The sequence below is a fragment of the Neolamprologus multifasciatus genome, chromosome 2, assembly GCF_963576455.1.
Source record: "Neolamprologus multifasciatus chromosome 2, fNeoMul1.2, whole genome shotgun sequence".
Lineage (NCBI taxonomy): Eukaryota > Metazoa > Chordata > Actinopteri > Cichliformes > Cichlidae > Neolamprologus > Neolamprologus multifasciatus.
Window position 1 is genome coordinate 7,256,697 of NC_140440.1, and position 26,710 is coordinate 7,283,406.

The following is a 26,710-nucleotide window of genomic DNA, read 5'->3' on the forward strand; positions in this document are numbered from 1 at the left end:
TTTTAAGGCTGGGAGGAGTTGAAACTGTCCAGGTCTGATTGGAGGATGCGATTAAGGGGAAGAATTTCATTCTCCAATCAGGTTTTCTGTCTGACAAAACAAAACAAAAACATAAATCTAAAATTGAATTGCACAGCTGGGATTCTTTTTACCCGTAAACCCTGAAGAAACTTATTAAATCATCATTATCTAAACAGAGATGCTCACAATGAAAATCAGAAAAATGAGATGCTGAATGAAAAAAATTAAAAAGCAATCTAAGAAGGAAACCAGAATCTGGCACACCAAAACCAATCAAAGCAAAACTGTGATCTTCTGAATTTTGTTCTATGAGATTTTAAACTAAATGAATCATTTGTAGTGATGCTGGGAAACTTGTCCGTTCATTTGCTACTTAAAGGGCTGAATTGTTGTGATTCCTTATGAGGTTGCTCTAAAAGCTTCCTGACAAGCCTGAAATGTCACAGAGAGTTTTAACAGGAATGAGTAAGAGAGTCATCCCGTCCATATTAGATTCTCTTCATTGCCTTCCTGTTAAAAACACAATTTAATTTAAAATTCTTGAATAATCAGGTCCCATCATAATTTAAAGACCCCCAATAGAGCACTCATCCCTCTCAGAGCCCCGGGCTTGTGTTTCCCGGAGCTCCATAAAGTAGAGCGGGAGGCAGAGCCTTCATCTTTCAGGCTCCCGTGTTCCTGTGGAACCAGTTTCCCACGTTGGATTTGGGACTTTTAAAATTAAGTTTGGCTTTTCACAAAGCTTATAGTTACAGCATGGATCAGTGATTGATTGCTGCCCGGGCCCAAGCCTGGCTGGACGTCTCTTCCTGTTTAAAGGGAGTTCTTCGTCTCCACAGCTGCCAAGTGCTTGGTTCATTTTCTGTTATTACATTTACAGTTCAAAGCATTCTGAGGCGACTGCTGTTGTGAACTAGTTTCCACAGCTATTGAACTGAAATCACACAAAGTTTAAAAAAATGGATTAAACACAGCTAAAAACAGGGACTGATTTTAGAGTGTGTAAAAAAAAAAAAAAAAAAAGAATTAATGGATTTTTTTAAAAATGCATCTCGTATATGTGAAACTTTAAGATTTGAAGATTAGCTTTTTCCAAGATATAGTCATTGGCATTATATAGTATAATGCCAAAAATGTGCTTATTCTTGTAGCACATTTATAATGCTTAATAATAGAGCTGGGCGACTAAAGTAACTGTTCAAACTGTTTGAAAAGCTAAGCTATACAAAAAGGAGAGATTGAGAATTTCCTTTAGTTCTCAGTTTATTTGATATTGACAAAAGTTAGTCAATTTTGTCTGTTCTTCTGTAAAACAAACTAAGATTTATTTTTAGAATTAATATTTTGTTTCTAAGTGGAATTGACAATTTAGTAGTCTGTTTTGTTTGTTCTGTTTTGAAACTTAAACGTTTTAGCAGCTGCCTTTTGTGTAGTTTGCAATATTTGCCTTTATTTATCTGAAAAAGTCTCATGTTTCTTAAGTACATCTACCCTGTTGAACTTATTATGGGAAATAAATATTTAAATCAAAACAAGCTGCTGATTATTTCACATTTGACTTGTGAGCAACGGCACATTTAAATCTTACAAATATAGTTATTTGGCTTATATCGTGATATATATCGTTATCGCCTGAAATGAAGAAAAAAAAACATATCGTGATATGGAAAAAAATCTTATATCGCCCAGCTCTACTTAATAATAAGAACAACATCTTTATTGTCTTTATATGGTCATCAAAGAAGACCTAACAAAATCTATTTGATTCCAGGAATCGATCCCTGATTTTCCTCCATTTTGGGAATTCCTTTTATCCTCGTTTCATCCGACGGAAACACTTCCTGCAGAGACATTCAGATGACGTGGCCACAACGATGGGTTTACAAACATGATCAATGAGTAACTGGTGTACTGCTCCCTGACAATGCTCTGCGCTCGGCTCTGCATTGAAAGCAGAAATCGTTTCAAACAACATCTTTTGATAGTCAGTAGATAGGACAACAATGGCTGGCTGGGAGAGCATCCGCCTCGCCAAAGCTGTGTTATGGAGGCCGACGATATGATGGAGCCTTCCCACTCATCTCTGTGACAGCCAGTTTAAAAAAAAAAAAAAAAAGACACGGAGAAAACAGAAAAATAGACGACAAGGAGGCGACTGATGATCCAATCGAAAAATCCATCTGTCAAATTATCGCCTACTCCCCTCCACCCTCCCATCTCCCGCTGCTTATAACAGGGTGGTAACGATAATTAATAGAAAAATTAGATCTCATATGGGCTTGTTTCCTGCTAAATATAACAAACACAAAAGGCATTGTATGAGTGAGTACAGAAGAATTACAATAAAGTGACCTTTTATGCAATTTCTTGCAATTAACTAAAACTTTCTGATATGCGGGGCCCACACGGGCCAGCTGGTGCTCCGAAAACGTAAAACAAGCGCCAAGAATTAAGAGATTTGTTCCAATTTGCTACAAATCCATTTCTGGAAAAATAAACACAATGTTTTTGTAAGAACAGGAATTAAAATGACTAAAAGCAGTAATCCGCAATCTTGATGTTTAATCACAAACTACTATAGGAATTATTGTAAAACTTCCTGGAAAGAAAGCCTGTAAGTGTCATGGTCGTGGGGTTTTGTGGAGTTTTTCAGGTTTGGATTTATAATGTTTGAAATGATGGTGTCAGGGTGCAGGTCACGCTTCTAGCTGCTGGTCAGGCTGCTTGTGATTCTCAGCTTCTAGCAGCTTTTTAGCTTTAACCCACTACTGATTCTGAACAATGTCAAAGATATTCCTAATATGACTGGGCACAGAAGCCCCACCCACTTGCTGTTCAAACTTTCTGTTTACAAGGGGCAACTAATGACAATATAGTTGGTTTAAGGGGAGGGGGAGTAGCAAAAACAGCTCCTTTCAGACCGAGAATGGCCTTAAGGGTCTCACTGAGGCTCAGCATCAGATAAAATGAGGATTAATTCAACCTCCAAGAACAAACATATGAAGCCATTTCTGTTCCTTTGTAATTAAGGCTAGTAGAAAGCGTCAAATGTACAGGTTAAGTCTAGCTTTGAGCAATAAAAGGATCAGAGTGATGCAGACTCTCAAGGTTATCAACATGGAGATAACAAGCGCTGAGGGGGGAGTGTTTCCTCTTGAACAGCTTCCTTTACAGCTTTAATTTTACACTAAAACTACATTTAGTTCGTGACAGACTCATTTCCCTGTCATCATTGCGTTTCCCGGGCTGGTGGAGTGTGATATTATCTGTACCTCATTAAATGATGTCAGGTTAAGCTTTTTGGCAATGAACTTCTTGAGGTGGAGGACCGTGGCTTGTGCTGAACAGCGGATCCACTTGCGCTTCAGACCGCGAAGCTTGCTGCTGTTGCACTCCAAGCAGATGCTGACCTGTTAGGAGACAGAAGATGAGGATTTAAATCCTGCGTCCACTGAAGTGTGGGTACATGATCTTATCATTTTATAAGGCCATTAAGAACTGTTTCATGTTAAAGTGCTGCAAGGGAGGGATCGCAAGGTTCCTTTTAAAGAGCAAGTAGTAGGGCAGTGCTAGAGCTAGCATCAGTGACAATGTGGAGTGTGTCCACTGCAGAGCCCTGATCTGAATGTCAGCGTGAATCTAGTGTTACATGATTGACAGAGCCTATAATCTACAAAACAAACTGCCTCAAGCTGTTTCAAATGCTGCTGTTTCACAGTCAAACTGTAGTCATGTGTGTAAAGTTAAATATAAATAAATATATAAACACTTTGGTTTAGAGCAGGGGTGTCAAACTCCAGGCCTCGAGGGCCGGTGTCCTGCAGGTTTTAGATCTCACCCTGGGTCAACACATCTGAATCAAATGATTAGTTTATTACCAGCCTCTGGAGAACTTCAAGACATGTCGATGAGGCAATTTAGCCATTTAAATCAGCTGTGTTGGATTAAGGACACATCTAAAACTAGCAGGACACCGGCCCTCGAGGCCTGGAGTTCGACACCTGTGGTTTAAAGGAAAGTTCAGAACAACTTAGACATCTGCAGTCTCCATAAGAACCACCTTCTTACTTTGAGAAGCCCAGAAAGTTTCACCTGGCAGCACGTAAAGGTCAAAATTCCCACCTCCGCAAAGGTCAAAAACCTCATGGCAGAATTCACAAGTCCTGCAGCTGTGAACTTTTCACCCAGCAGAGCTGAATGTGAGAAAATTATCCAACTCGGCTGAAGTAGACATTAAAAAGCTTGGTACAAAGCTGAGGTTTCGTTGATTGTGCTTATAAACGTATAAAGCAGGTAACCGTCCAGTGAAGACAGAGATGGCTGACAATCGCCAAACCTGATTTATACCAACATTGTGAAAACCGCTTCAATCTTCAATGCTGCTTTTAAAGAATGACAGAAATGCTTTATAATCCATTCAACAATTTAGTTTTGGCTGTGTAACCAGAACTGTAGCCTGTAACAAACATATTTCCACCTTTCTACAGCATCTCTTTTGCAAAGACATGAAACCAAGAAGCCTGGCCGCAGGGATCGATTCAGCTCACGCGGTATGTGTGAAGAAACCGAAGACTTCAGGTGGATTTGTAGCTCGTTTCACCCACCTTCTCATAAAAACTCAACCTGAAGCTGGTGTTGATTTCCTCCTCTGCTTCCTCACAACATCTCACTGAACCTCTGCTGCTGTTTTTTTTGTTTTGTTTTGTTTATTGGCTTCTTTCACGAGACCGACACTTAATGCCATTGGCCCATTCATTTGTCTCCCCACCCCCCCGAGGTAACGTGGTAGGTGGTTTTTGGCAGTGGATGGTAGCGGGAGTCAGAATGCATTACTGCTACTGGGCTCCAGTGGCACATATCAAGAGACAAAGGCAGAAGCGTTGGATTTATTCATTTGTGGGTGTTCCTCTTCCTCTTTTCATCTTTCTCTTTTGAGATGGAGAGAGCTAACATTACCCTGGTTTCTGTTTAAACTTGGAAATCATCTCTGCTCTCAAGTAAACACTGGCAGCGCTTCAGTGAGCAGCCTGCCCTTCAATAAGCAAAACCCAGATTCATAATATATCTGCTTTCCAGTGGTGCTGGCAATGAGGGAGGCTCATAATGTAAAATAAAACCCTTAGCAGTGATCTGGACTCCACGGCAGCTTGATAGCAGGCCGCAAGGCAGTTTCATTACATTAAAATAGATTAGTGATGTGCTCACAGAGCCGAGGACTCCCGCTTCAGCTAAACACACAGACGTGATGATGCAAGGGAGAGGCGTATCAAGAAAATATCGCACGAGCCTTCAGGAGTCATGAAGTGAAAGCTTTACACCATGTTGCCGAGTCCCGAATGCTTGCAGAGCGCTGATGCAACATTTCTATCTGCACCTTCTTCTGTGTGGAGTAAAAGTTTGTCTGTGTGGGTTTTGAATTTGGATCTCTGATAAATTACATTTGGAGACATCAATAAATAATTCAGAGCAAAGCTGCTCTCGCAAATGTCTCCAAAGTAGACTCTTTAAACCCAAAATAGCTGTAGTTTATTAAATTTACACAATCTGTTCGGACTCTATCAAAATTTGATATGAGCCTGTAGGCGACCACATCTGGAGACTTTATACCTCGTCTAGAAACATTAACCTCAGAAACGAGCTTCATGCTTTGCTGCAAAAGTAGGCTGCTCTGATTAATTGCAGCTTTTATCGGGAATTTAGTTTCTCCCTTTTTAGATGAGCTTGTTTCTTTCTCGCCTAGCAACACCCCAAGGTTATACTCTAAAAGGTCGTCCAGAAGACAGCGGGGGAGCGTTCTGGAAGTCTTCCATGCATGCTCACAACGCCTGCTGGTTGTTCTCGATTTCTGGGAGAAAATTGCTCATCATCTTCATTCCCCCCGACTGAAACTGCTGTTTTCACTTCCATCTGCTCAGAGATGCAACATCCCGTTTTGCAGAGCCATGCCATCAAATTACTTCAATGAGAATAATTTTTTTTTTTTTTTTTTTAAGTAAAATGACCAAAAACCCCAATAAAGCTTCTTTCAGCTGCTCCTTTATCCCGAGGGTCTCAACCACAACAGCTAGCTCTGCATATTTGAGCTTTACTCTCTCCGTGCTGTCCAGAAAATCCAAACAAAAGGTAAAATTGTTTGCAAATACGGCACTGCACTGATTTACATCTTATACATCATCTCAGCATTTTTGGAACTTGGTTTGTCAATCAAAGTACATGATAATACACAAAGGAAGCCTAAATATGAAGTCCTGGATACAGCAAGCACCTCCACAAACATCACCTCTATATATAGAATAAGTAGCAAACTGCAGTATTTGACAGCAAGAGTAGCCCTTTTTCACACAAAGTATAAATGACTGTAAAGGTGACTTCAGAAAAACACCACACCAGTGATAATGTGATCTGCCAGCAGCGTGTGCTTGCATTTATCCGACTGGTCAATGTATGCAGGATGACACTCTGTATTCTGATTCCTGTCACATCACTGTGTCAGCGGCCGTTCTCATCAATGCAGCAGCCTTCCTCAAATCAAGGTTGTATTTTTGAGTGAAAGGGCTTTTTCCCCCTTTTCTTCTTTTCACTCCCTGCTGGTCTAAAAGCTCCCTACTTTTAAGAGTGTGCACCATCATCATCCTCTTATTTCAGCCATTAGACTTCCCTCCGACATAAAACCCAGAGAATCGTATTTATGATCACCTCACCCCCTGCATGGTGACCTGATATCACCTCTCTCTCCTACACTTCGTCTCTTTTCCATCTCTCATCTTATTTTCCCTTCCCACCCTTCTGAGTTACATCTGACATCACTGCATTCAGCTCACGCAGCCCACTGTATTAGCTATTCCGAGTGCATTCTGCACTGCTGCCGAGTATCCAAAGGGCAAGATCTTCACCCTCATCAGGGCGGCCTGTTTTTCCCACATGGCAGCAAAGAAGTGGTTGTTTTGTTTTTTTAAATAGAAATCCAATTCTTTAGAAAAGCAACAGCTAAAACTCGAACAAGATTAATTTTTCAGCCTGTACAACAAACAGCGAGCCATTATTTCCACATGGCGTCTGTCCGGCAACAATAGTAACTCCACTCTCGCTGCATTATTAATGACACTTTTCAGGGCTTAAGAACGCGCCGGAATACAAATGGAATCAAGAAAAAGCCCATTTTCATTTTAAATATGTTCAGTGGGTAGCAGTGGTGTGTCTGTGGTGTCTGTGTGGCTCCGTGCAAATCAAACAGCCGAAAGATAAAAGAACCCAGTAATTGTGAAACAGCCTGGTAAACCACAAGGGGGCCACTTTTATAAAGGCAATAATTGATGTTCAGGCTTTTAAGGCAATTGTACAAACAATTATCACAAACAGTATTTTTATTCCTTGGTGCTTTTGTTCCTGACACAATGCTTTGTAACCCATAATTATTTTACCCGATTCACTTCCAGTATCTGCTCAAAGGAAAAAAATATATACTTCCCTGCCTTGTGGACTTTTGTGCAAAATATAAAACATAATTAGACTGAAAACAACTCAAGTGCTGTGGTATCTAACAAAGCAGATATCTCCTTAGATCCATTTCTGTACTAATAAAGCAAAGGACAGGATTATGTTTGGGTTTTCTGTTTTTCCCGGTGCTGTAACACCATAATGTCCCCGATGGCCTGAATTATCCTCAGACTTTGCTGTCAACAGTTTTCACAAAGACTTTCTCTTCAGCAAAAAGTATCTGGAATTAAAAAAAACAGTTGACAGTGAGGTCCGAGGATTAAGATTGTGCCAGAACGGAGGCCGATATCTCAAAGCAAGGGGGGGATGTGCCTTTCTGAAATGCAACAAAGTAGAAGAGAAGCTGCCACTCGAGAAGGCCCCGGAGGCAGGAAACAAGGAGCAAATGTTGCCGTCCGTCAGGCTTACCTGCTCGTCACTACGGTGATAGTCGTTGTCCTCCTCTGGTTTCTCCTCTCCTGCCTCCTTATTGGCCGTGTCTTCTGATTTGGCATCACCTGTTTAAAAGACAAACAAACAAGCAAAGAGTTAGAAAAAAAAGGATGCTGTTTGTAGGACTCAATCCAGATTCTCTCTTTATGTTTAGCAAGTTAAGAGATTTGAGGGTTACCGATGTCCACTGTGGCTGTGTTAAAAACAGATTTGTCAGGGAAACAGGCAGGTTTGTCTCCCTGCAGTATTTAAAACAGACTGTGCCTGTTGGAGCGTGAAAACACCTCCTGCAGAAGCCCATTTGTAAACCAACTACATCTTTGAGGGTGTTAAAGCATCCTTTATATGACTTATCGTCTGTGCAGGCACGTCTCTAGCACAGGTGAACTTCTAATCAATAAAAAGCGTTCGCTTATTCTGGCCTGCATGAGGAGTGACCTCAGCTCTGAACTTAACCTGTCTGAGTTTGCTCTTTGTTCCTTTTCTCGGATATGCTGGTTTTCAGAGAGAGCAGCACAGTCTAGTGAACATTAAGGTAAAATAGGAAGAAAAAGGCATTTCTCACAAGCTGCACTACTGAAGGATAATGTGTTCAGAGTGCTACAAGGCAGGTAAGGTACTGTTTAATAATGCATCACGCAGAGCTTTTGGTCTGGCACTGGGAGAAGTCTGAAGACCCTGGGTCAGCTATATTTGGAGTTTACACACACGCACACAAGCTACAGGTGAGATTTCTTTTTGTAACTTAATTCTAGTAGAAAACAAGGTTACCTGCATCAATATACGAATTTCACTTGCTTTACATACAGTTTGTTACCAAAAGTAGGCAGGAAGGAATCTAACAATTACTGCAAATTTCTAAAACCAAATAAGCTAGACAAGCTACAGCAAATTTCAAATGTAGCCAAATTGGACATCAAGTTGTCTTCAACCTGCCAGCTTCCTAGTGTAAACTCTGCATGATGCCCGATTGAACGCATAGTGTTCACAGCGAGCAAGTAAACGCCTCATTTCCTGCCTCCCCCGTGTTCTATGGAGGCAGCACCCTCGCCTAAAGCAAACCATATTTCTGAAGGTGAGAATGCATTTGACCCAGGCTGGCTCCTGCTGTGTTCTACACATGACAAGGGGCAATTTCAGACAACATCCTGAACTGATTGCCAACGTCTGTCCTGAGATAATGTTGGCGAACTGCTTTGAAAGAATACATGCTAAACCCAAGGGATGCTTATGCTATGATGAAGCATTTCTGCAGCTTTTCCCATCTGAACACACAGGTCTGCATCACAAGTCATGTAAACGGCAGGTTTGTCATCTTATTCCAGTGTGGCAATTTTGCTTTTACATCTGGATAACATAAAACGTATGCGTGATGCACTGATCTGCACCCATTTTCCTTCTGTTAAAGTTAACTACTTCCATTCACTAGTATATTAACTGAAATTTATTAAGACAAACAAACAACTCTGAACACATCTGCATTAACACATGGATTGTCATCCATCCAGCAGCCCACTGCGCTCATGATGTCAGAGCTTTGCTATTCTAACATCCATCAATCATGTGCTGCTGGGCAGCAGTTTTAAGCCCAGACGTCCCTCCCCTGAGTTACCTCCCGCAACTTATCTAAGGGAACACCAAGGAAATGGTGATATAATATCTCCAGCACATCTTGGATTTGCCCTTGACCCTCCTCCTGGTAGGACTTGCCTAGAACACCTAACCTTTACTTGTGAACATGTGTGCATCAATCAATCACCTCCCTTCAAAGAGTGCAAAATACACAGCAATGAAACCAAAGACTCAAGCAGGAACAGAGAAACAAGCAGAAACAACAACAGACGGTGTGATGGTTCACACTGTGACAACACCCTAACTCCCATCATCCCACCTGAATCTCCAGAGCCTGAACACCAACACACACAGTGGTTGCGAGAATCCACACGAGCCCAGAAAACTAAAGTGGTCAAGGCAAATAGTGAAGACAGCAGTGTGCCGAACCAGAAACATACAGGAAGGTTACACCAGTGCTCAGAGCACCTCCCCTAGGACAAGACCAGAAGGCATCGTAGAAAGATGCCCAAACCACCTCAACTGTTCCTTATGGTGTGAAGGAGTAATGGCTCTACTCTGACCCCCATCCAAATGACTCCGCTTCTCCACCGCTCTCTAATGGACAGTCTAGACACCCTATTTTTGGAAGGAAGCCTATTTTTGTAGTCACCAAACATTGCCTGTTGAAGCCAAGGGAACCATATGCTCTGCCTAAAGCAGAGAAAGGATCTTGAGATCTCGGAATCTGACGCCATTCATCCTTTGACTCCTTTAGAAATTCTGTCCATGAAAAGCGCTAACAAAGGACAGCCTCGGTGGAGTCCAAAACCCGAACCCCGCTCCTGACCCTAACCTAAGTGAATCGCCAGTGACCTGGTGGATGTTAAAAGGTTAAACATTTACAGGTGTGAGGCAGAATTATGATGTTCATTTGACTTTAGGTACATCTAAAAATGAAGTCTCATTCAAAGTATTTGATTTTCAAAAATGATATGCTGTCTCGCTGTAGAGACTTTTAGATGTATATCTAAATCTAACACACTTCCCGATAATTTCAAACCTCACACTGTGAAACAGATGCTCCACAGTTGTCCGGGACAGCTGAGGTTTATATATTTCTCTAGGGATTTTCTTGTTGGCTGCGATATTGTAGTAGTATTGAATTTTTAGATATGAAACTTGGTTATCAAAGTCAAAATTGCATTGTAGTGACAAAATTGCCACATGGGCAAGTATTGCTTTTCTGTAACCTTTAAAAAACAAAGAAATTCGGTCTGTTCTTCCTGGATTCAGTGGATGTAATAACTTGCGTGTGTGTGTGTGTGTGTGTGTGTGTGTGTGTGTGTGTGTGTGTGTGTGTGTGTGGACAGTTTAGTCAGACAGTAGATGCTATTGGGAGCACCCCTCTGTGACCATTTTCTGTCTGGGCTAACTGTCACCAATTCCACCAAGTATTATTGAGCTGCTCTGGTGTCTCTGTGGTGATTGTCTCCAGAGTGTGCCTCACTGATTGCTTATCACCAGGGTCTTGCTCTTATTGTTGTGCCTCACCTTCAAACAACCCCTGAGCATCTGAGTGACTCAAACATGAAGTCCTGGCTTTTGTTCGAGGTGACATTGGGTCTGGGGATTAGAAAGACTGAGCAGTCTGTCTCTTCCAAAATTTCTTTTTGTTTCAGAAAAATCATCTACTCTCTGACAGGTTTATGATTTGTGGGAACTCTTATAAACAGTCGAATCCCAAAGGCATGTACTACAACGTTTTCGAGTGATTCTGCTGTGTAATGGCAGTGAGCTGGAGTAAACTGTGTGTTAGTGAGTGGGCGTTTATATTGTCATGAAGTAGAAAAGGGGCACTCGACAGACTCATCATCGTCCCATGTCTCCCTATTTTCTTGTGTAAAGTGCTCAGAAAAGAAGGTAATTTAGAGAAATGAGTCTGCTGTATACTAGAGGAGGCCAGATTTTTAACAGTGTTTGGAAAAAAACTCAGCTTATGCACTTAAAAGCACAGCTAACATGGCTTAGATCTACCGTGCGAAGGCTTAAATCGTGCAGTATTATAGCTTAATGGCAGTGTTACCAGTGGTTAAAATATTGGGCCTGTTGCACATACCACGTTTGTCTGTCTTAAATAAGTAAACCTTCAGTTGGGAATAAAACACACTTTTTGCAAGAAAGTCCACAGAAACATCTCTAATATTGCTTTGCATGTTTAGTATATTCCAATCAATCAGCACATTACTGACAGATAACTCAATATTGCAGTTTCTGTGAGAGACTGTGAGACTGAATGCAGAGCTTGGAGGTACTCTGTTAAGCCGCCTTGGAAAGTGTTTGGAACATATTGATAAGAGAGCTGGATTATGCATTGTCAAGGAACAAGCTGCAAATATGTCATACTTAGAGCCAACACTTAAGGAAGAAAATAGGCAGATTATGAACTGCCATTGGTCCCCTGTAATCAATAAAATGTGATTTTTTGTTGTGTAATTGTTCATCTCTTTAGGGTATTAATGCACTGAGGGAGCATTTGGATTAAGGTCCCAACATGACTCACAATGTCCCTGATTCAGATCCACATGCAGGTCTGTACTACATGTGCTCTGTTTAATTAACAGACATTGCGTCATTTATTTCCTGAAAACACACTCTTTCTTCCAAATATTACAACCTCTGGTTGGGACTTCTGTGCTCATGGATTAGAAAGTGTCGATCCGTTTTCTATAAAGTGGAAGAGGTTAACTTTATTCAGCTGATTAGAAGGACCTAAAAAAAGTTCCTAATTTTGAGATTCTGGGTAAATGAGCCTTTAATTAAGTGTAAAACTGCTCAGCTCTGGCAGGGGAAACATTTACAGAGTGCCCACTGTCACCTGTTGTTAGTGCAGTGTGATCTCTGCGATACCATCTGTTAACTTTGGTTTGCTATTCTTAGATAGGAACCTAATGAGAAGCGTCCATTTTCTCAGGTGGGAGAGAAAGATTTCAAGTAAACAAACCAGCCTGCTCGCGGTGATGCTGGATAAACAAATTCTGACTATGACTTAATATTTTTCACCGTTTTGGGAAATCTACCCAGCTTTAAGAGCTACAAAACAGAAGAAAATAGAAATACAGCAGACATTCTAGAGGCCAGCAGCTGCACAATTTAAAACTAGATTTGTATTGTCTATTTTAAAATAAAGTAAAAAGTAGTTTTTTATTGAGTAGTTTAAAACCAGAAAACCTCATTATTGTTATTATTATTTTTCCAGTTGGGAAGAATTGTTGGCATTGACCCCCGTGTCCTGGAGTGGGACGTAGGGGCATGACTCAGAGGAGCCATCGCTGCAACCGAACACCGCCTGCCTACATAAAATCACTGCCTACTACTTTAAAGCTTTTATACCACATGTATAATGTATATACCACATATTCAAGTCAATGCAAACAGAATCTCTGTAACTTTAATGAAAGTCCTGACAGGTCTTCAAAGAATCTGGATGCAATGTCAAATCGCTGAGTCCAGATTAAAGATGGATGCAGATAATTTACAACCTGTAAAACAAGTCAACCACAACCAGATGACTAAAACATACCCAGGATGCACTTTATCGCTTCTGAGCAATGTGCGTTTTTATTTACAGCGCCTCATACTGCATTAGCCTGTATGTATAGACAGATGATGGTAATATTACATACTCAGCCTAGTAGGATTTTTGCTGCCAAACCACCCCTTAAGCACCACTTTGTGATCAATCTAACCTATGTGTAATATTGTGACACTCCTCAGCTTTCTTGTCTCTCTCAAACATTTGCTGGCGTTGTCAAAACTTGTCCAACATTTTTATGCAATCTAAACCATGACTGGGGAACTGTGGCTGTATTTTTAGTTTATTTGTGGCACTTGCAAAACTATCTAACACTAATGGTGTTGTACAACCATGGTGAGTCTTTTCAAGAGCGGCTATTTGAAAAGACCACTCACCATGGATGCATTACGGAGAACTGCACACAAGATGGTGTGCCATTAGCCGGCTACCTGACACATGGATGTTATGCACGGTGCCTTTTTCTTTTCAGACTTCCATTTGGCTCAAAACACATGCACGAATGGATTAAATAATATAAAGTTATAACAGCTCAATAGTCTAAGATCTTTTTTTTTACATTGTTGAACCAGATGGATAAAATGATAAGAGAAATTTTGTTGTGCAGTGTGACATTTTCTTTGTTGTGTTTTCAGTGATTGTATATAGAGACGAGCTTTGAGGGAGACCAGACGGTGAACCAATTATCTGAAATTCAATGGAGTTAAAAGGAATCTTTCAATTCCTTAAAAAACTGGTAGCTTTAAAATCTTCAGAAACGCACGAAAGAGAGTGAATTTCTATTTCCATAACATGCGTTTGGCTTTCTATAGTTTCCTCAAGTCAAGATTATTTTTATCACCGCTCAAAGCTAGAGACATATTTGCTTGTTCAATGGTGAAATGGAGCCCAGGAGTTGCTTTGTTTCTTTTTCTGTTGGCGTCTGTGCAAATGGTCCTTAAAATGTGTTTGGGTATGAACATTTAGAGGTGTGTGTGTGTGTATATTCTATAGCTAAACCTGACTTCCAGCGACAAAGCTCGAGAATGCAGAGAGCAGTTCCACTTCCATTTGAACCTTAATTACCAAAATCAGAGAGGGGGATTAAGCTAGCGATTAGGCCTGCCAGCATGACAGCCCTCTGGGCACACATCTACACCAACCCTTGGAAGCGAGCAGGTTTGGAAAAGCCGCTGTGCACAAAGAGCAGGCCAGAGGCTCGTTCTGATTGGCTAAATTGTCTTTATCTGTACTGTTTAATGGCTTCTGCTGTTACTCTTGGTTGTGCTTCTAATGTTTCTCATTACTGGCCAGAGACTTCATTCTTTACACATTATCAGCACGACATCCACACTGCAGAGGTGAAGTCTCATTTATAACAACATGGCGTTAGCATAGAATAGTTTAGAATGAAACATGATAAGCAGGCTGTTCTTTAGGGATCTGTGACTGGCAGGTTTCTCAGTAAGGTTTCTACCCTTCACTTGTCACATTCATTTAAAAAAAGCAAAACAATCATAATGCCACACTCTTAAAGACTTGGGAACAAACAAACAAACCCATCTACATCCATCACAGCTCGTCTTTTGTCCCGTCTCCGTCCAGTCACTTCTAACCGGTCCACAGCAGATGTTTGCCCCTCCCTGAGCCTGATTCTTGTAGAGGTTTCTTCCTGTTAAAATTGAGTTTTTCCTTCCTACTGTTGCCGAGTTCGTGCTAATAGGGGTTCGTCTAATTGTTGGGGTTTTCTCTGCATTACTGTAGGATCTTTGTCTAAGAATATAAATAGTTTTGAGATGGTATGAGAAGATATGAAAACTGAACTGAGTTGAATTGAAAATTGAATTCTACTAAAATACTGAGTGCAAGTTTTTAAATACAATATCTGCACGTTAGCATGCATAATTTAAGTATAATATGTGTATGCATATTGTGCATGTGTCTTAGATTGTTTAGGTTACCAACAGGTAAAATCCACCCGGACAATCAATACAACATTATTTACAGCATTTTTCAAAGAGGCTGCAGGAAATATTTGTTTTCATGCCTGCAGTATTTTTTTCAGCCAGGTTGAGCCCTGGTGCTATTTGGGGGACCTCCAACTCACAGCATGCATCACGTGACAAAGCCAAACAACATCCTCTCGTATGCTGCATTCACAGAGACTGTTATGTGCCACCGTTAAGGCCGTGTTGACTAAAGGTCAAATCCTTCACGTCAAACAAATAAGAGACCCGTCACAGGTGCATGTTAGGTGTTGGTTTAAATGCAGAGCCAGCTCCAAACTAGATGAAGCAATAAGAAAGATTTTCTGTGGTTCTGAAAACAGCACGAGTCTACGAGGCTAACGTACCGTTGCGTTGATCTAGATGAGTCTTCATGTTGCAAAGTTCTCCTTTAATGTCTCCGGGCACCTCCATCCCCAACTTCTGATAGAATTCCCTTTGTTTCTTTATCTCCGCTGCACAAGAGCAAAAGAAAAAAGGCCAAGGCTGATGCTGTCATCTTTTTAACATTTAGAGAAGCATGTGTGCACTACAGGGATCTTTGTTCCTTAGGAGTACTGAGGTTCACCCACAACAGCAAGGAAAAACAATATTAAAATGATGCATTTTTCAGTCAGTTTATCAATGCATGCATGCAAGGGAAAGCTAAAAAGTTACGTTTTAAGGAAGGATCTCTTGTAGGTTGCATCCCAGTAAATAAATACACAACACTTACCCTCTTGTAGTCCCGGTACCAACTTATAGACAATGTCTTGCATTGTTCTGTCATGGCTATAAGGGACAAGAAAATAATTAGTTACTTTAACACGCAGTGAAAATTAACATTATAAAAAGGGAAAAGCAACTGAGTTTCAAACCCAGAGATTCAAAAATGCACAGCTAACAAGGTAAAGATGCACTTGTACAACTTCATAACACATTTGCATGTTTTTGTAACTCACAGCAGTGGATCCCTACCTTCAAGTCTGGACTGCAATCCACAAAAAAAAAACTCAGTCTGAAGTTGTGAGATCATTAACATGATAGGAGGGAAACAATATTCTGCTGTTTCTTTTCTTATCAAAATTCCCCTTAAATGTTTTCCTTTTCTTGTATGTAATGCTGCATAATCAGTCCGGCCTCTGCACGCAGCAGTCTGAGAGGGTGGAATAACATTTGGTTGAACTATTGAGAACCTGTAGATTTTGCGCATCCTGTTATGACATGTTGCAAATGCCCCGAGGTAAAACTAAAAGTTCTTGCCACCCTGCACTGTAAAATACTATCCTGTTAAATGACTGAAAATCTCAAGGTGATGTGCAAGAAAATAATCTCACAGAGCCCCAACTGACACCCTCAAAGGCTGATGTTCAGCATGCGCTCTGTCAGAGTGTTAAATGGTTAAATGGCCGCTTCCCCCGTGCTGGTGACATGGTGCACAGTGGGTACGCGTTATGTGTGATGGTGTGTTTTGACACCCAGTGCTGACAGCCAGCTAACAGACAAAGTGTGATGTTTGTTGCAAGGTTACGGAGGAGAAAAATGAATAAATAAAACTCTAAAAATGTGACATGTTTGTCTCCCCTGCTGTCCACTGAGGAGGAGTCATATCAGGGACCGAAATTAGCCGCCTAATGCTGAGGATTGATCCCCTGCAAAAAAGCAGGGAAACACTGACCCCTGCTGGACAAAACTGATTATAGCCCTGAGATCCGTTACTGGCGTTAAAAATGTCCAAGTTGTGAGAAATGTAGACAAAAATTTCTGTTTCTGTGTTTTTATTTCCTGATCCCGCCTGGAAGTTTCTGAATCATGAGACTTTAAAAGGTCAAATAAATATCCCATTAAAAAAATGGACAATGAGTGTGTTCATCATCCAGCCCTGTGCAAATCACCTGAGTTATCACTGATAAAGAATCAAATAAGAGCATGAAAAACCCAACAACTAAAATGTGACCGTGCCAACTAAAACGACTGCAGTCTCACACGCCCACATCTGCTGCTCTGATTGAGTCTTATGAGCCACTGCATGTCTTTCCCTCCCCCATGCCACCATGTCCTTATCACATGATCTCCTTCCTGAAGAAGAGATAACCCTTGGCTCCACATGGACACTGATTTACAGGCATTGTTCTCCTCCTTCTATGGACTCTGTTTTAAAAGCCTTTAGAGTGACGTGCACATTAACTCTAAATAAAATGATCCAGCAGCCCTGAACTGTCTCTAAATGTTAACACACATAGAAACCAAAATATAAATGTAACAAATATATCATTAAAAAAAAAAAGTAGTGGCATGAATCAACACCATGTTTTGAAGTAAGTAAACGAGACCAAGCGGCAACAATATGTGCACATTTCCTTCCCAGAGCTACTGATTCCCAAGCTGTTTGCACACATGTAACCGCAACAATTTAAAGTATGTGAAAACAAAATGGATTAAAACAATCAAAGAAAGCCACATTTGGCGGGCGGAGCGGCAGGATTTGTTCTGCCCAGCTGATTCTCTGAAGAGACATCTGACTGTGATTTTTAAGCCTAAATCTCAAACATCAACTTTGATCAATCTTCCCAATGAGCAGATGGGGTTTTGCTTGTCATCTGCTGGGCGTTTTGCCTTCAAATCACTTGTGATGTTTTCCATCAGCTCCAATTTCCGGCAAACAATGAAGGGAGGAAGAGAAAAAAAAAGGGGGGGGGGAAAACAGCTGCGCAGAGAGCTAATGCGTTTGAAATGGAGCATTTCCTGCAAAACAATGAGTCTGCAGAAAGCGCAGTTTACACAGTAATGACTAAATTGCTGGTGCACATTAGGTTTGTGTGCCACATTTATCAGACGTTAATGTGTGAGCGCTCAGAGGGGCAGACACCACGCGATGCTTGGCAGAGCAGGATTTAACCAGCTGGAGACGGCTTCCAAAAGCAATAAGATATTTACAAAAGTCAACGCACTTATCTCTACTCAATTAACAGACTTGAAGTACAACTTTCCTTTTTCATATTTAGTTATCAAGAAACAGTGGGGAACGCCGAGCTGCGATGTCACTTTGATGCAAAATCCCAGCAGCGGTTTATGATCATAGCTGCAGGATCATCTACTGTATATCTACTTTATAGCAACTGAGCCGCGCTTTATACTGCACACAGACATGTTTGTTCTTTTGAAGATTTTTGAGCGCAAGCAAATAAAACATAAAAATAAGACAATGAGCATCTTTGGATCTCAGTGGGCTACAGCTGGTTTTTTACATTTTAAATGTGCAATGTGGATAAAGGGATCTCTTTGCTTTGGTTAAAGGGAAAAATATAATTTAGCTCGTGTATTTTACTAGTTTTTAATAAGAGTAGAGGGAAACTCCACAGATCCCAAAGTTGGGGTTTTTTTAACGGGTGTTCGAAAGTATTACTGCACATCCAAAAAAGGAGAAAAACATGGGAAATAAAAATGTAGCCGCCGTCCTTCCTGGTCTGATAACATTTCAGGTGAGCAATGCCGGCAAAAATAAATAAATAAATCATTGTAAAAATCATAGTAATAATTGCATCAGTAACAGTAACAACCTTCTGCACCAATGTTATCGTGTAAGACAGACGGGGAGAGCTGTTATCGTTCCAGCCACAGATTACAGGCAAACCTAATCAATGAAATCACACCGACTTGTGTGATTAATGTGAGAAGCTGCTCACTCTCAGCCCTCCATGTTTAAATGGTTAAAGTTTAATAATACATTGATTGTACTAACTGTACAATGAGCATGTGTTTTCTAGACTCTTGTGCAGAAAACAGAGCTGTGAATGGGTGTGGGCTTTAAGTGTTTTTGTGCGTGGTGCAAATCTACAAAAGAAAGCAGCCAGACCACCCCGAGAGGCTTTTTGTTTCCTGCAGAAGAGCAGAAATCAAATGGAAAAGAACCGCCGGCTCTTTGGTCCTCGGCAGTTTGTTTACTGGCAGAGCACAGCTGATGGCACTCAAAGTGTGAATGAGTGAGTGTGTGTGTGCATTTGTGTGTGTGTGTGTGTGCAGCTTTGCAGTGGTTCCTCACTCACCCGATATACTGCAGTGGATGGCTCTGATGAATAACAATCCTACACGTGGGGCACGTGTTGTTTTCCTCCAGATACTTCACAAGGCAGCTTCTGCAGACTGGAGACGCACAGCAGAAATGTACGGTTACTCTTCATCGTGCACACACACACACACACGCACACACACACACACACACACACACACACACACACAGCATCTTTCATTCAAGGTCTTTATTTGTAGAGAAAAGAATATGCCACACATTTTTAGATTTCCCTGCTTAATACACGAAAAGCAAACTGTTTCCCTCAGTTTTTTAACAGAGTTTGCATTCGTTGATCTCTGTGCAGCGCTGTTGTACTTGCTGTGTACCTTTATTTTCTTTCTTTCTACAAATCATCTACAAGTCATCTACAAATGACCTTAAAGTTCAAACACACTTGGCCAATTTGATCTTTTGGTCAACCATTACACCCCGCATCAGTTAGACTCTTTAAAATGCAACTAAAACTCTCACCACCAGGAGGCAGAATTTTACCAACGGGTGTTTTTGGATGTGTGTTAGTATTCTTAGACCTTCTAATGTCTTTTTAGTCCGATCCCCATTTCTTCAACAGGCTTTGCTTTTCCAGGCCATCGGGGCGTAAAGGAGAACATGTCCTTAGTGGTTACACTGTACTGGTTCACCAGCCTGACCCCAGATCAACTCCAGTTGAGAACTCTTAAACACAATATAGCAAGATTTCAAAGGTAGTACTGATTTCTAACAGCTTTAGTTTATTTTTTGAAGGCGATTAAAGTCAGTCTGTCTGCAAAGTTCAGGGGCTTCGTGAGGCAGCTGGCAAACTTAACTAAGGCGAACTTTACCATCTCCCGCTGATATTTAATGGTCAAAGTGACATCAGCTTATGTAAGCAGGTGTTCAGTGACAAGATGATGTAGTTCAGAAATGATAAGCATCAGTGCTCTCTTATCTCAAATATAGCATACATTTATTTTTCCCCACTGTAAAATCTCCTCAAATCTTATGGATTTTTATGGATCTTCTCAATTTAAAAAATAATAACAACAACTCACAACTTTAAAGTCATTATAGAAGCCGATTCCCTAGCTGGACTTACTGTTGAACGATAAGAGCATTAGCTCAAACAACAACCTGCAAATGTTTCCATTAATAATCCCGTCTCCTTTTCCCAGTCAGACAGGCTGCGCCCTTATTTCCTGACCCTGCTCATTCACATCGAGTTCTTATTAAATGGTTGTAAATAAAAGCATCACCCAAGGAAACATTGAAATATCTCTGCTCATTAAAACGGTTGATGAGTTAATGGCTGATTTGAGTAAGAGGTGGCTCAGGTGGCACAGCGGGTCATCTCACTAATCACAAGTCTGCATGTGAAAAAGTCTTAGCTTCAAAAAAAGCATCCATCACCGACTGTGTGTATAGCTGTAAATAAATACAGGCCACTTACCATTTAATACACGAGACAGTGAGATAATCAAGTAATCCAAGGATGCACTAATTAAAAAAAAAAAAAAAAAAAAAAAAAGACATACTGGATCACAATCTGCGTCTAATGAATCTCATACTGCCAACAATGCCTGTGCTTAAAGAAACTGACCCCTCACCTATGGATCGCTTCATGTGTACAGCACATGTTGTGTACAACCCAGCACTGTAATTTGCAGCACGTGGTTCACCACTTTACCCATCTCAGCCACACTTTTTTTCCCTCCCGTTTCTGTGACAATAGAGCTCGATCTGTCAGAACAGCTGCAGTGGTGACGTGATGTGAATCTCTTTGTCTCCACTCTCCAATGGTGGAGCCTTTCTCCAAGTGAGAGGGAGAGTCAAAGCGTCACGTCTGGACTCAGACGCCTTAAGTTGGCAGAGGGGCTTCCATCTGTGAGAGAAGAGCTCCCTCTGGTGGGCAAGAGAGGTACTAAAATGTCTGTGGTTATCTTAACATATATTCCAACACATGTCTGATACAGGGTTATGTTTATTTTCACTGTTCTGCTCTAATCAGTGTCTAATTTATCAATCATTTTTTAATCTCCCCAAATGCCGAGTGTGTTGTTCCTGAAATAAATGTGTCAAGTTTGATTAAGCTGCTCCACAGGGGGTGAGAGTGCCCCCCAGCTCAAAATGCTTGGACACTTTTTATTATCCTGCACTATCAGAAAATTGTGATTTCACAAAAACAGCCATCTCAATCTGCCAACACGAGCAGCTTGGTGTGGTTAGCTAGGCAATCTAAAGACTCTCATGTGAGCATTAGAGGGCACTTAAGGTTGCGGGGGGGACGGCCAAGGCCTCGACAACTTGGAGACCCCTGCGGGGATTACGAAATGTCAAATTCAAGGTTGAAAAAAAAAAAAGCAATAAAATGCTAAACAATGTGCAACCATTCAGCACGTGATGACTTGATTAAAAGTGAGACTGCAGGATAAACCAGGCCTCACTCAGTATTCAGGAAGTGTTTGGTGACATGTTGGAGGAAGTGAAGCCAGACGCCCTCAAAAGGTTTAAAACCTACTGAGAAATTTATTTACAAAAAATAAAAATAAAACAAAATACCCCATCGGGTGCCTAGTTATTCAAACTCAACCATCTCATTTGCTGAAAATATGAAGTCTGCACTGTTTCGTTCTCTTTCAGCTTTGATTGTGGAAAAACTGACATAATAGCAGTGATGCAGGTTTTAACCCTGTAAAGACGCAGCCACCTGGCTTTACGTGTCTGGTTTGCATTTTGTATGCTCGAGTTATCTTTGTCTAATATTAAACTTAGTGTGATCAGATCTGTAACAAATCAGCAAAAAAAAAAAAAAAAATCAAAGAAATTCAGAAGCAGAGTAAACATGATTTCTTGTAAAGTTATAAAAAGCACAAAAACAACATTTCCTTCGCCTTTGAGGTTTCAGCGCCTGATGTCGTCAAGCCTTTTATTTCCTCTTTGTTCTTGGTTTTTTGTTGTTTTCATTTCTTCTGCAAAGCTCCTTCTACATTAAAAACATCAGCTTCTTACTTATTGTTGCCAATACACGGAGCAACTCTCAGTTACTCGCCCACTAATCAAATCCGCGATCAAATTGGCTGCTGACCGAACTTTCAAACTCCATTAAAATGGCCTTTAATCTGTAAATTACCTCCAATGCTCCAAATGAAAGCCATTCAGTTTCATCTTGTAAGACCAGAAAACATTTTAATTTCGGAAGCGCTGCAACTGAAGCTGCACTTTAGCTTCTCTTGGCCTTTGACGAGTCCTGGATTACTTTGTTTGTTTACTTTTCAAAAGCACAATCAGCTATACGCAGTAGTTATTATGAACTCTGCAGCCGTTACGATCCGACGCTGGTGAACACACAGAATCAGACTTTCTGCATGAGCGCCGTCTGGTTTCACGCACCAGAAAGCACAAACCAACAACTACCAGTGCAACGTATCTGACTCTTTTCCTCTAAAGCAGCTCTGCCCAACTTTGCTTCTGTTTTTACATGCCGATCATGCCATTTTATTAAGTACACCAGCAAAATACATTAAAATAGGCTCTACCTTTACGCAACTCAGTTTTCCGTGTCTAAACAGACGACTTTAAAAGGTTTAGAAGTTCCAAGAAATTTTTTAAAAAGTTTTTGATATCAGTTTTTGAATCTGATTTAACCAAAATAATTTTCAGTTGCATTTTTCCGACACGTACCTTGCATACACATGTTCTCCAATATGAACCAGTCCTCTGCAAAGACTTCTCTTTTTGGTTCCTTCTTTTAAGAAATGGCCCTTTATGTTATGCAATGTCATGACTAAGACCCCAAGTATCTTAATTTTTGACGTATTTACGCAATAACAAAAACCTTACAGTCATCATCACAGGTGAACTCTGTTGCCTGATTGATTTTTTTTTTGTGCACTAATGAAGTGGTCACTCTGTACTTCAGCAACAGACTGTCTAAAACCGATCCTATTATCACCAAAACTGTACTAACCAGCAGGTGGTGTAAGTGCGGCCCTTATATCTGGAGCTCATATTAAAGACAAAAAAAACAAAATTAACATTAATTAAGGTTAAGACTTGCTAATATTAAAAAATATAAAAAGGTAAGAAAGTGTAGCCACGAGGAGCCTCTTCATGAGACAAACAAAATGTGAGCAGTCAAACTTAACGCCTTTATAATCAGTCCTTCAGACTCTGGTTAAAGAGGAAACTGGTTAGGAGTTAAAGGCAGGATCAGAATGTGTGTGTTTGGGGGAAAAGAGGGATTAAAGTTCTGTGTTTGTGGAAAACAAGACCAATGCATGGATAAAGAACCTAAAAGTGACTTTTTGCACATTTCTATTGCACTATTGTGTCTGTGTCTGGTGTTGCAGTCTTTGTTTTTGGTTTTTTTGGTTTTTTTGGTTACTTTATGTAGTCCTGTGTTGATTGTCTGTTATATTGTTTGTTGTATGTCATATTTAGCACCATGGTCTTGGAGGAATATTGTCTCATTTCACTTTGCACTGTACTGCTGCACATGGTTGGAATGACAATAAAACCACTTTTCAGATAGGATGGGAAATATCCACAGTCCTCACAGTGATGAAAAAAAAATCCTGAATGCAGATCCAGATCGAACGTCGACCCGATCATCACCTCCGGCACAATTTTCATGCAAATCATTTTATAATGATTTGCACAAACTGAACTTTTTACAAAACCTCTTTGGCTGAGTTAACATCAGTGACAGTGGCACTGACTTCGCACAGCCTGCCTTCGCAAACATGTAAACGCGGTTAATTACAATGTATGAGTTGAGCTTAAACCTGCGTCCCATTGCTGCGTCCAGACTGGAAGCAGTGGGCTGCTCACGCATCGCTTTGAAGCTGGTGGCCGATCGCTTGCAACATTTCAGGCTCCAGCTAATTAGGCGATCCTCTAATGCACAGGTGTCGAACTCCAGGCCTCGAGGGCCGGTGTCCTGCAGGTTTTAGATGTGTCCTTGATTCAATACAGCTGACTTAAATGGCTAAATTACCTCCTCAACATGTCTTGAAGTTCTCCAGAGGCCTGGTAATGAACTGATCACTTGATTCAGGTGTGTTGACCCAGGGTGATATCTAAAACCTGCAGGACACCGGCCCTCGAGGCCTGGAGTTCGACACCCCTGCTCTAATGTATATACCACCAGGCCACATGTCGACTAATAGTGTTCTTCACTCTTCTCAGTTTCCAGGCGAGCAACTGAAGAGACGAATAAAAGTTTCTCTCGGGTCCCGCCCACTTCCTGTCACCAGCGGTTATCACTATGGTCACTTCTGGTCGCGTCCAGTGTGGACACAGCTTTGATTAAGAGAGGGTTTTTCATCATTTTTACTGAAGACGCTGACTAAACTCTGTTTTTAAGGTTACGTCCTAAAAAAAACTACTTGTTTTCATAGAATTTGTAAGAGAACTCTAAAGATGCTCATGGATCCAGATTTGAGTTAGAGAGTCTTTGTGTCTGCGTTAAGGCATTGGATCAGACAAGATAGCGCCTCTACCTGCAGCATGAACCAGGTGTTATCACACCGCTTAATTGAAAACACCCAGCTGATGCATAAGTTTGATATTTTTATGAGACTAATAAATGTGCAGAATACTTGTTTGCCCTCTTGTGAGTCTTTGTACGCGCATCTACTTCATATTAAAAGCCATTTGTTGGAAAACATCAGCACAAATAAAGATAGTTTTGAGATTATGCTCTGCAGAAACAGTAAATAAATAAAGAAGCAAGAAGAAGAAGAAAGAAGAAGAAAGAAGAAGCAACAGTCAACCTGACCAACAGACAGAGCAGGTGCGTCACAGAAACAGCAACAAGCGGTGCTGCACAGATATCAGAAGCATCGCTCTGCCTCCAGGGTTTTTTTTCCCCGAACGGCAAAGAGCCAAGAAAAATCCTGGGAGACAAAAACTGTGTGTGTGTGTGTGTGTGTGTGTGTGTGTGTGTGTGTGTGTGTGTGTGTGTGTGTGTGTGTGTGTGTGTGTGTGTGTGTGTGTGTGTGTGTGTGTGAGTGTGAGAGAGAGAGAGAGAGACAAAAGAAAACTTAAAAACAGAAGCGAGCAGATGAGAAAGAAGAAGCGAGAGTACTTGAAATCACAGAGTGAGGGGTGGGGAGGACCTACAGGTGTGTAAGCACTCTGTGACGGTGGTGGCGTCAATCAGGTAGCCCTCACACAGACGACATGTGATGTGGGCGTTGATGTGACACAGCTTTATCTTCCTCGTCAGCATGTCGGGGTTCTGGAGGAGGAGACAAATTTAGCAGTTAGCCATCTTTCACGCTTTCGTCAGAACAGGGTTTTTAATCTTTTGATGCCTTTGAAGAAAATGTTTTATAGCCTACTGGAGCTATTTAAACCCTGCTGTTCCCTTCAATTTACCTCCTACCTGAGACAATCCAGGTGAGTCACCAAATGCTGGCAGTAATGACTTCGAACTAACGACGAAATCGGCCGAGCCTTTAGCTGAGCGTAGCGGCGCTCTCAGACAGGCTGGCAGAACAGGCTGCGGGGGGAGCTGCTCATCTGGTGATTCATGCTTTAACAGAGCTGCACGGGAGCTATGTTGAAAGCAGTGATTTGCTAAGGAGCTGAGTTTGCGTTGAGTAACAGCATGACTAACTGTGGTTTCACTCTGCGAGGGGCATCTTTAGGGAGTCGACCATTCTCACAGAAACTCTGCTCGGGTGTTAACGGTCAACTCACCTGTCAGACCAGAAACTTCACTTAGTGGCTGCTAAAAATGTGACTTTAAATCCTTTTAGATCTGTTTAGATTAGTACAAATACAATTACAAACAACACAGATCTTACTGGAAAGTTGAACATTATGTACTAAATAACTAGAGTATCATCTTTTTTTAATAAATGCTTAAAATTAGACTGGAAAATCTCAACTGTTCCTACTCCAGTTTAACCAGTTTAAATGTGTGTCCTCTGTTAAACTACTGTAATCCAGATGAACTCCTACAGTCATCACATGCATAAAGCCTCAAACAGCTGTGTGCTACATGCACACTGCCCCCGCTTACACTTACACACACGCGCAAAACCAACACTCACTGGTTCGTTTGCTTTGGGTGGAAACCTTAAGTTTACAGTTGACAGAGTGTCGCCTTGATAAACAGAACTGAGGCTCAATCAAAGACAAGGCGACAGACGAAAATGGCTTTTTTCTTTCCTTCTGATTTAATTTTTTTTTTTAAACTTAACTTCTGCCTATTTTGCTTACATCAAGCAACACTGGTGACCCCATCAGATCAACTCCACCTGATAATCTTTTTATTATCTTGTTGTTTTTTGTAGCGTTTGTGTGTCTGTTTGTAAATAGTATAGCTCAAAAGGTTTAGAATGAATTCTGATTACACTTAGGTAGGTGTAGGTGTGTCGAATGGGGTCATTAAAATTTGGCTTACGTCCATTGTGGTCCTTAAGGTCAACTTAATCATTTATTTATAATTTTAAAAAAAGACAAAATGCCTTAAACTACAAAAAAGAAGCACTCAGAGAGCTCGGATCTTTTAAGGAAATATATATATATATATATATATATATATATATATATATATATATATATATATATATATATATATATATTCATTTT

The 26,710-nt window shown here is 40.8% G+C and overlaps 1 protein-coding gene across 2 annotated transcripts in view; it reads right to left on the reverse strand.

Moving 5' to 3' along the window:
• pcgf3 (polycomb group ring finger 3) overlaps positions 1–26,710 on the reverse strand; it is a 77,991-nt gene that overhangs the window by 11,866 nt on the left and 39,415 nt on the right. For both annotated transcript variants that reach the window (XM_085175543.1, XM_085175549.1), the window contains exons 3-8: positions 25,232–25,349; positions 19,107–19,203; positions 15,797–15,852; positions 15,429–15,536; positions 7,927–8,015; positions 3,294–3,431 (exon numbers count right to left, since the gene is read on the reverse strand). In XM_085175543.1, the coding sequence (XP_085031669.1) occupies positions 3,294–3,431; positions 7,927–8,015; positions 15,429–15,536; positions 15,797–15,852; positions 19,107–19,203; positions 25,232–25,349 (606 nt within the window). The remainder of the gene's footprint in view (positions 1–3,293; positions 3,432–7,926; positions 8,016–15,428; positions 15,537–15,796; positions 15,853–19,106; positions 19,204–25,231; positions 25,350–26,710) is intronic.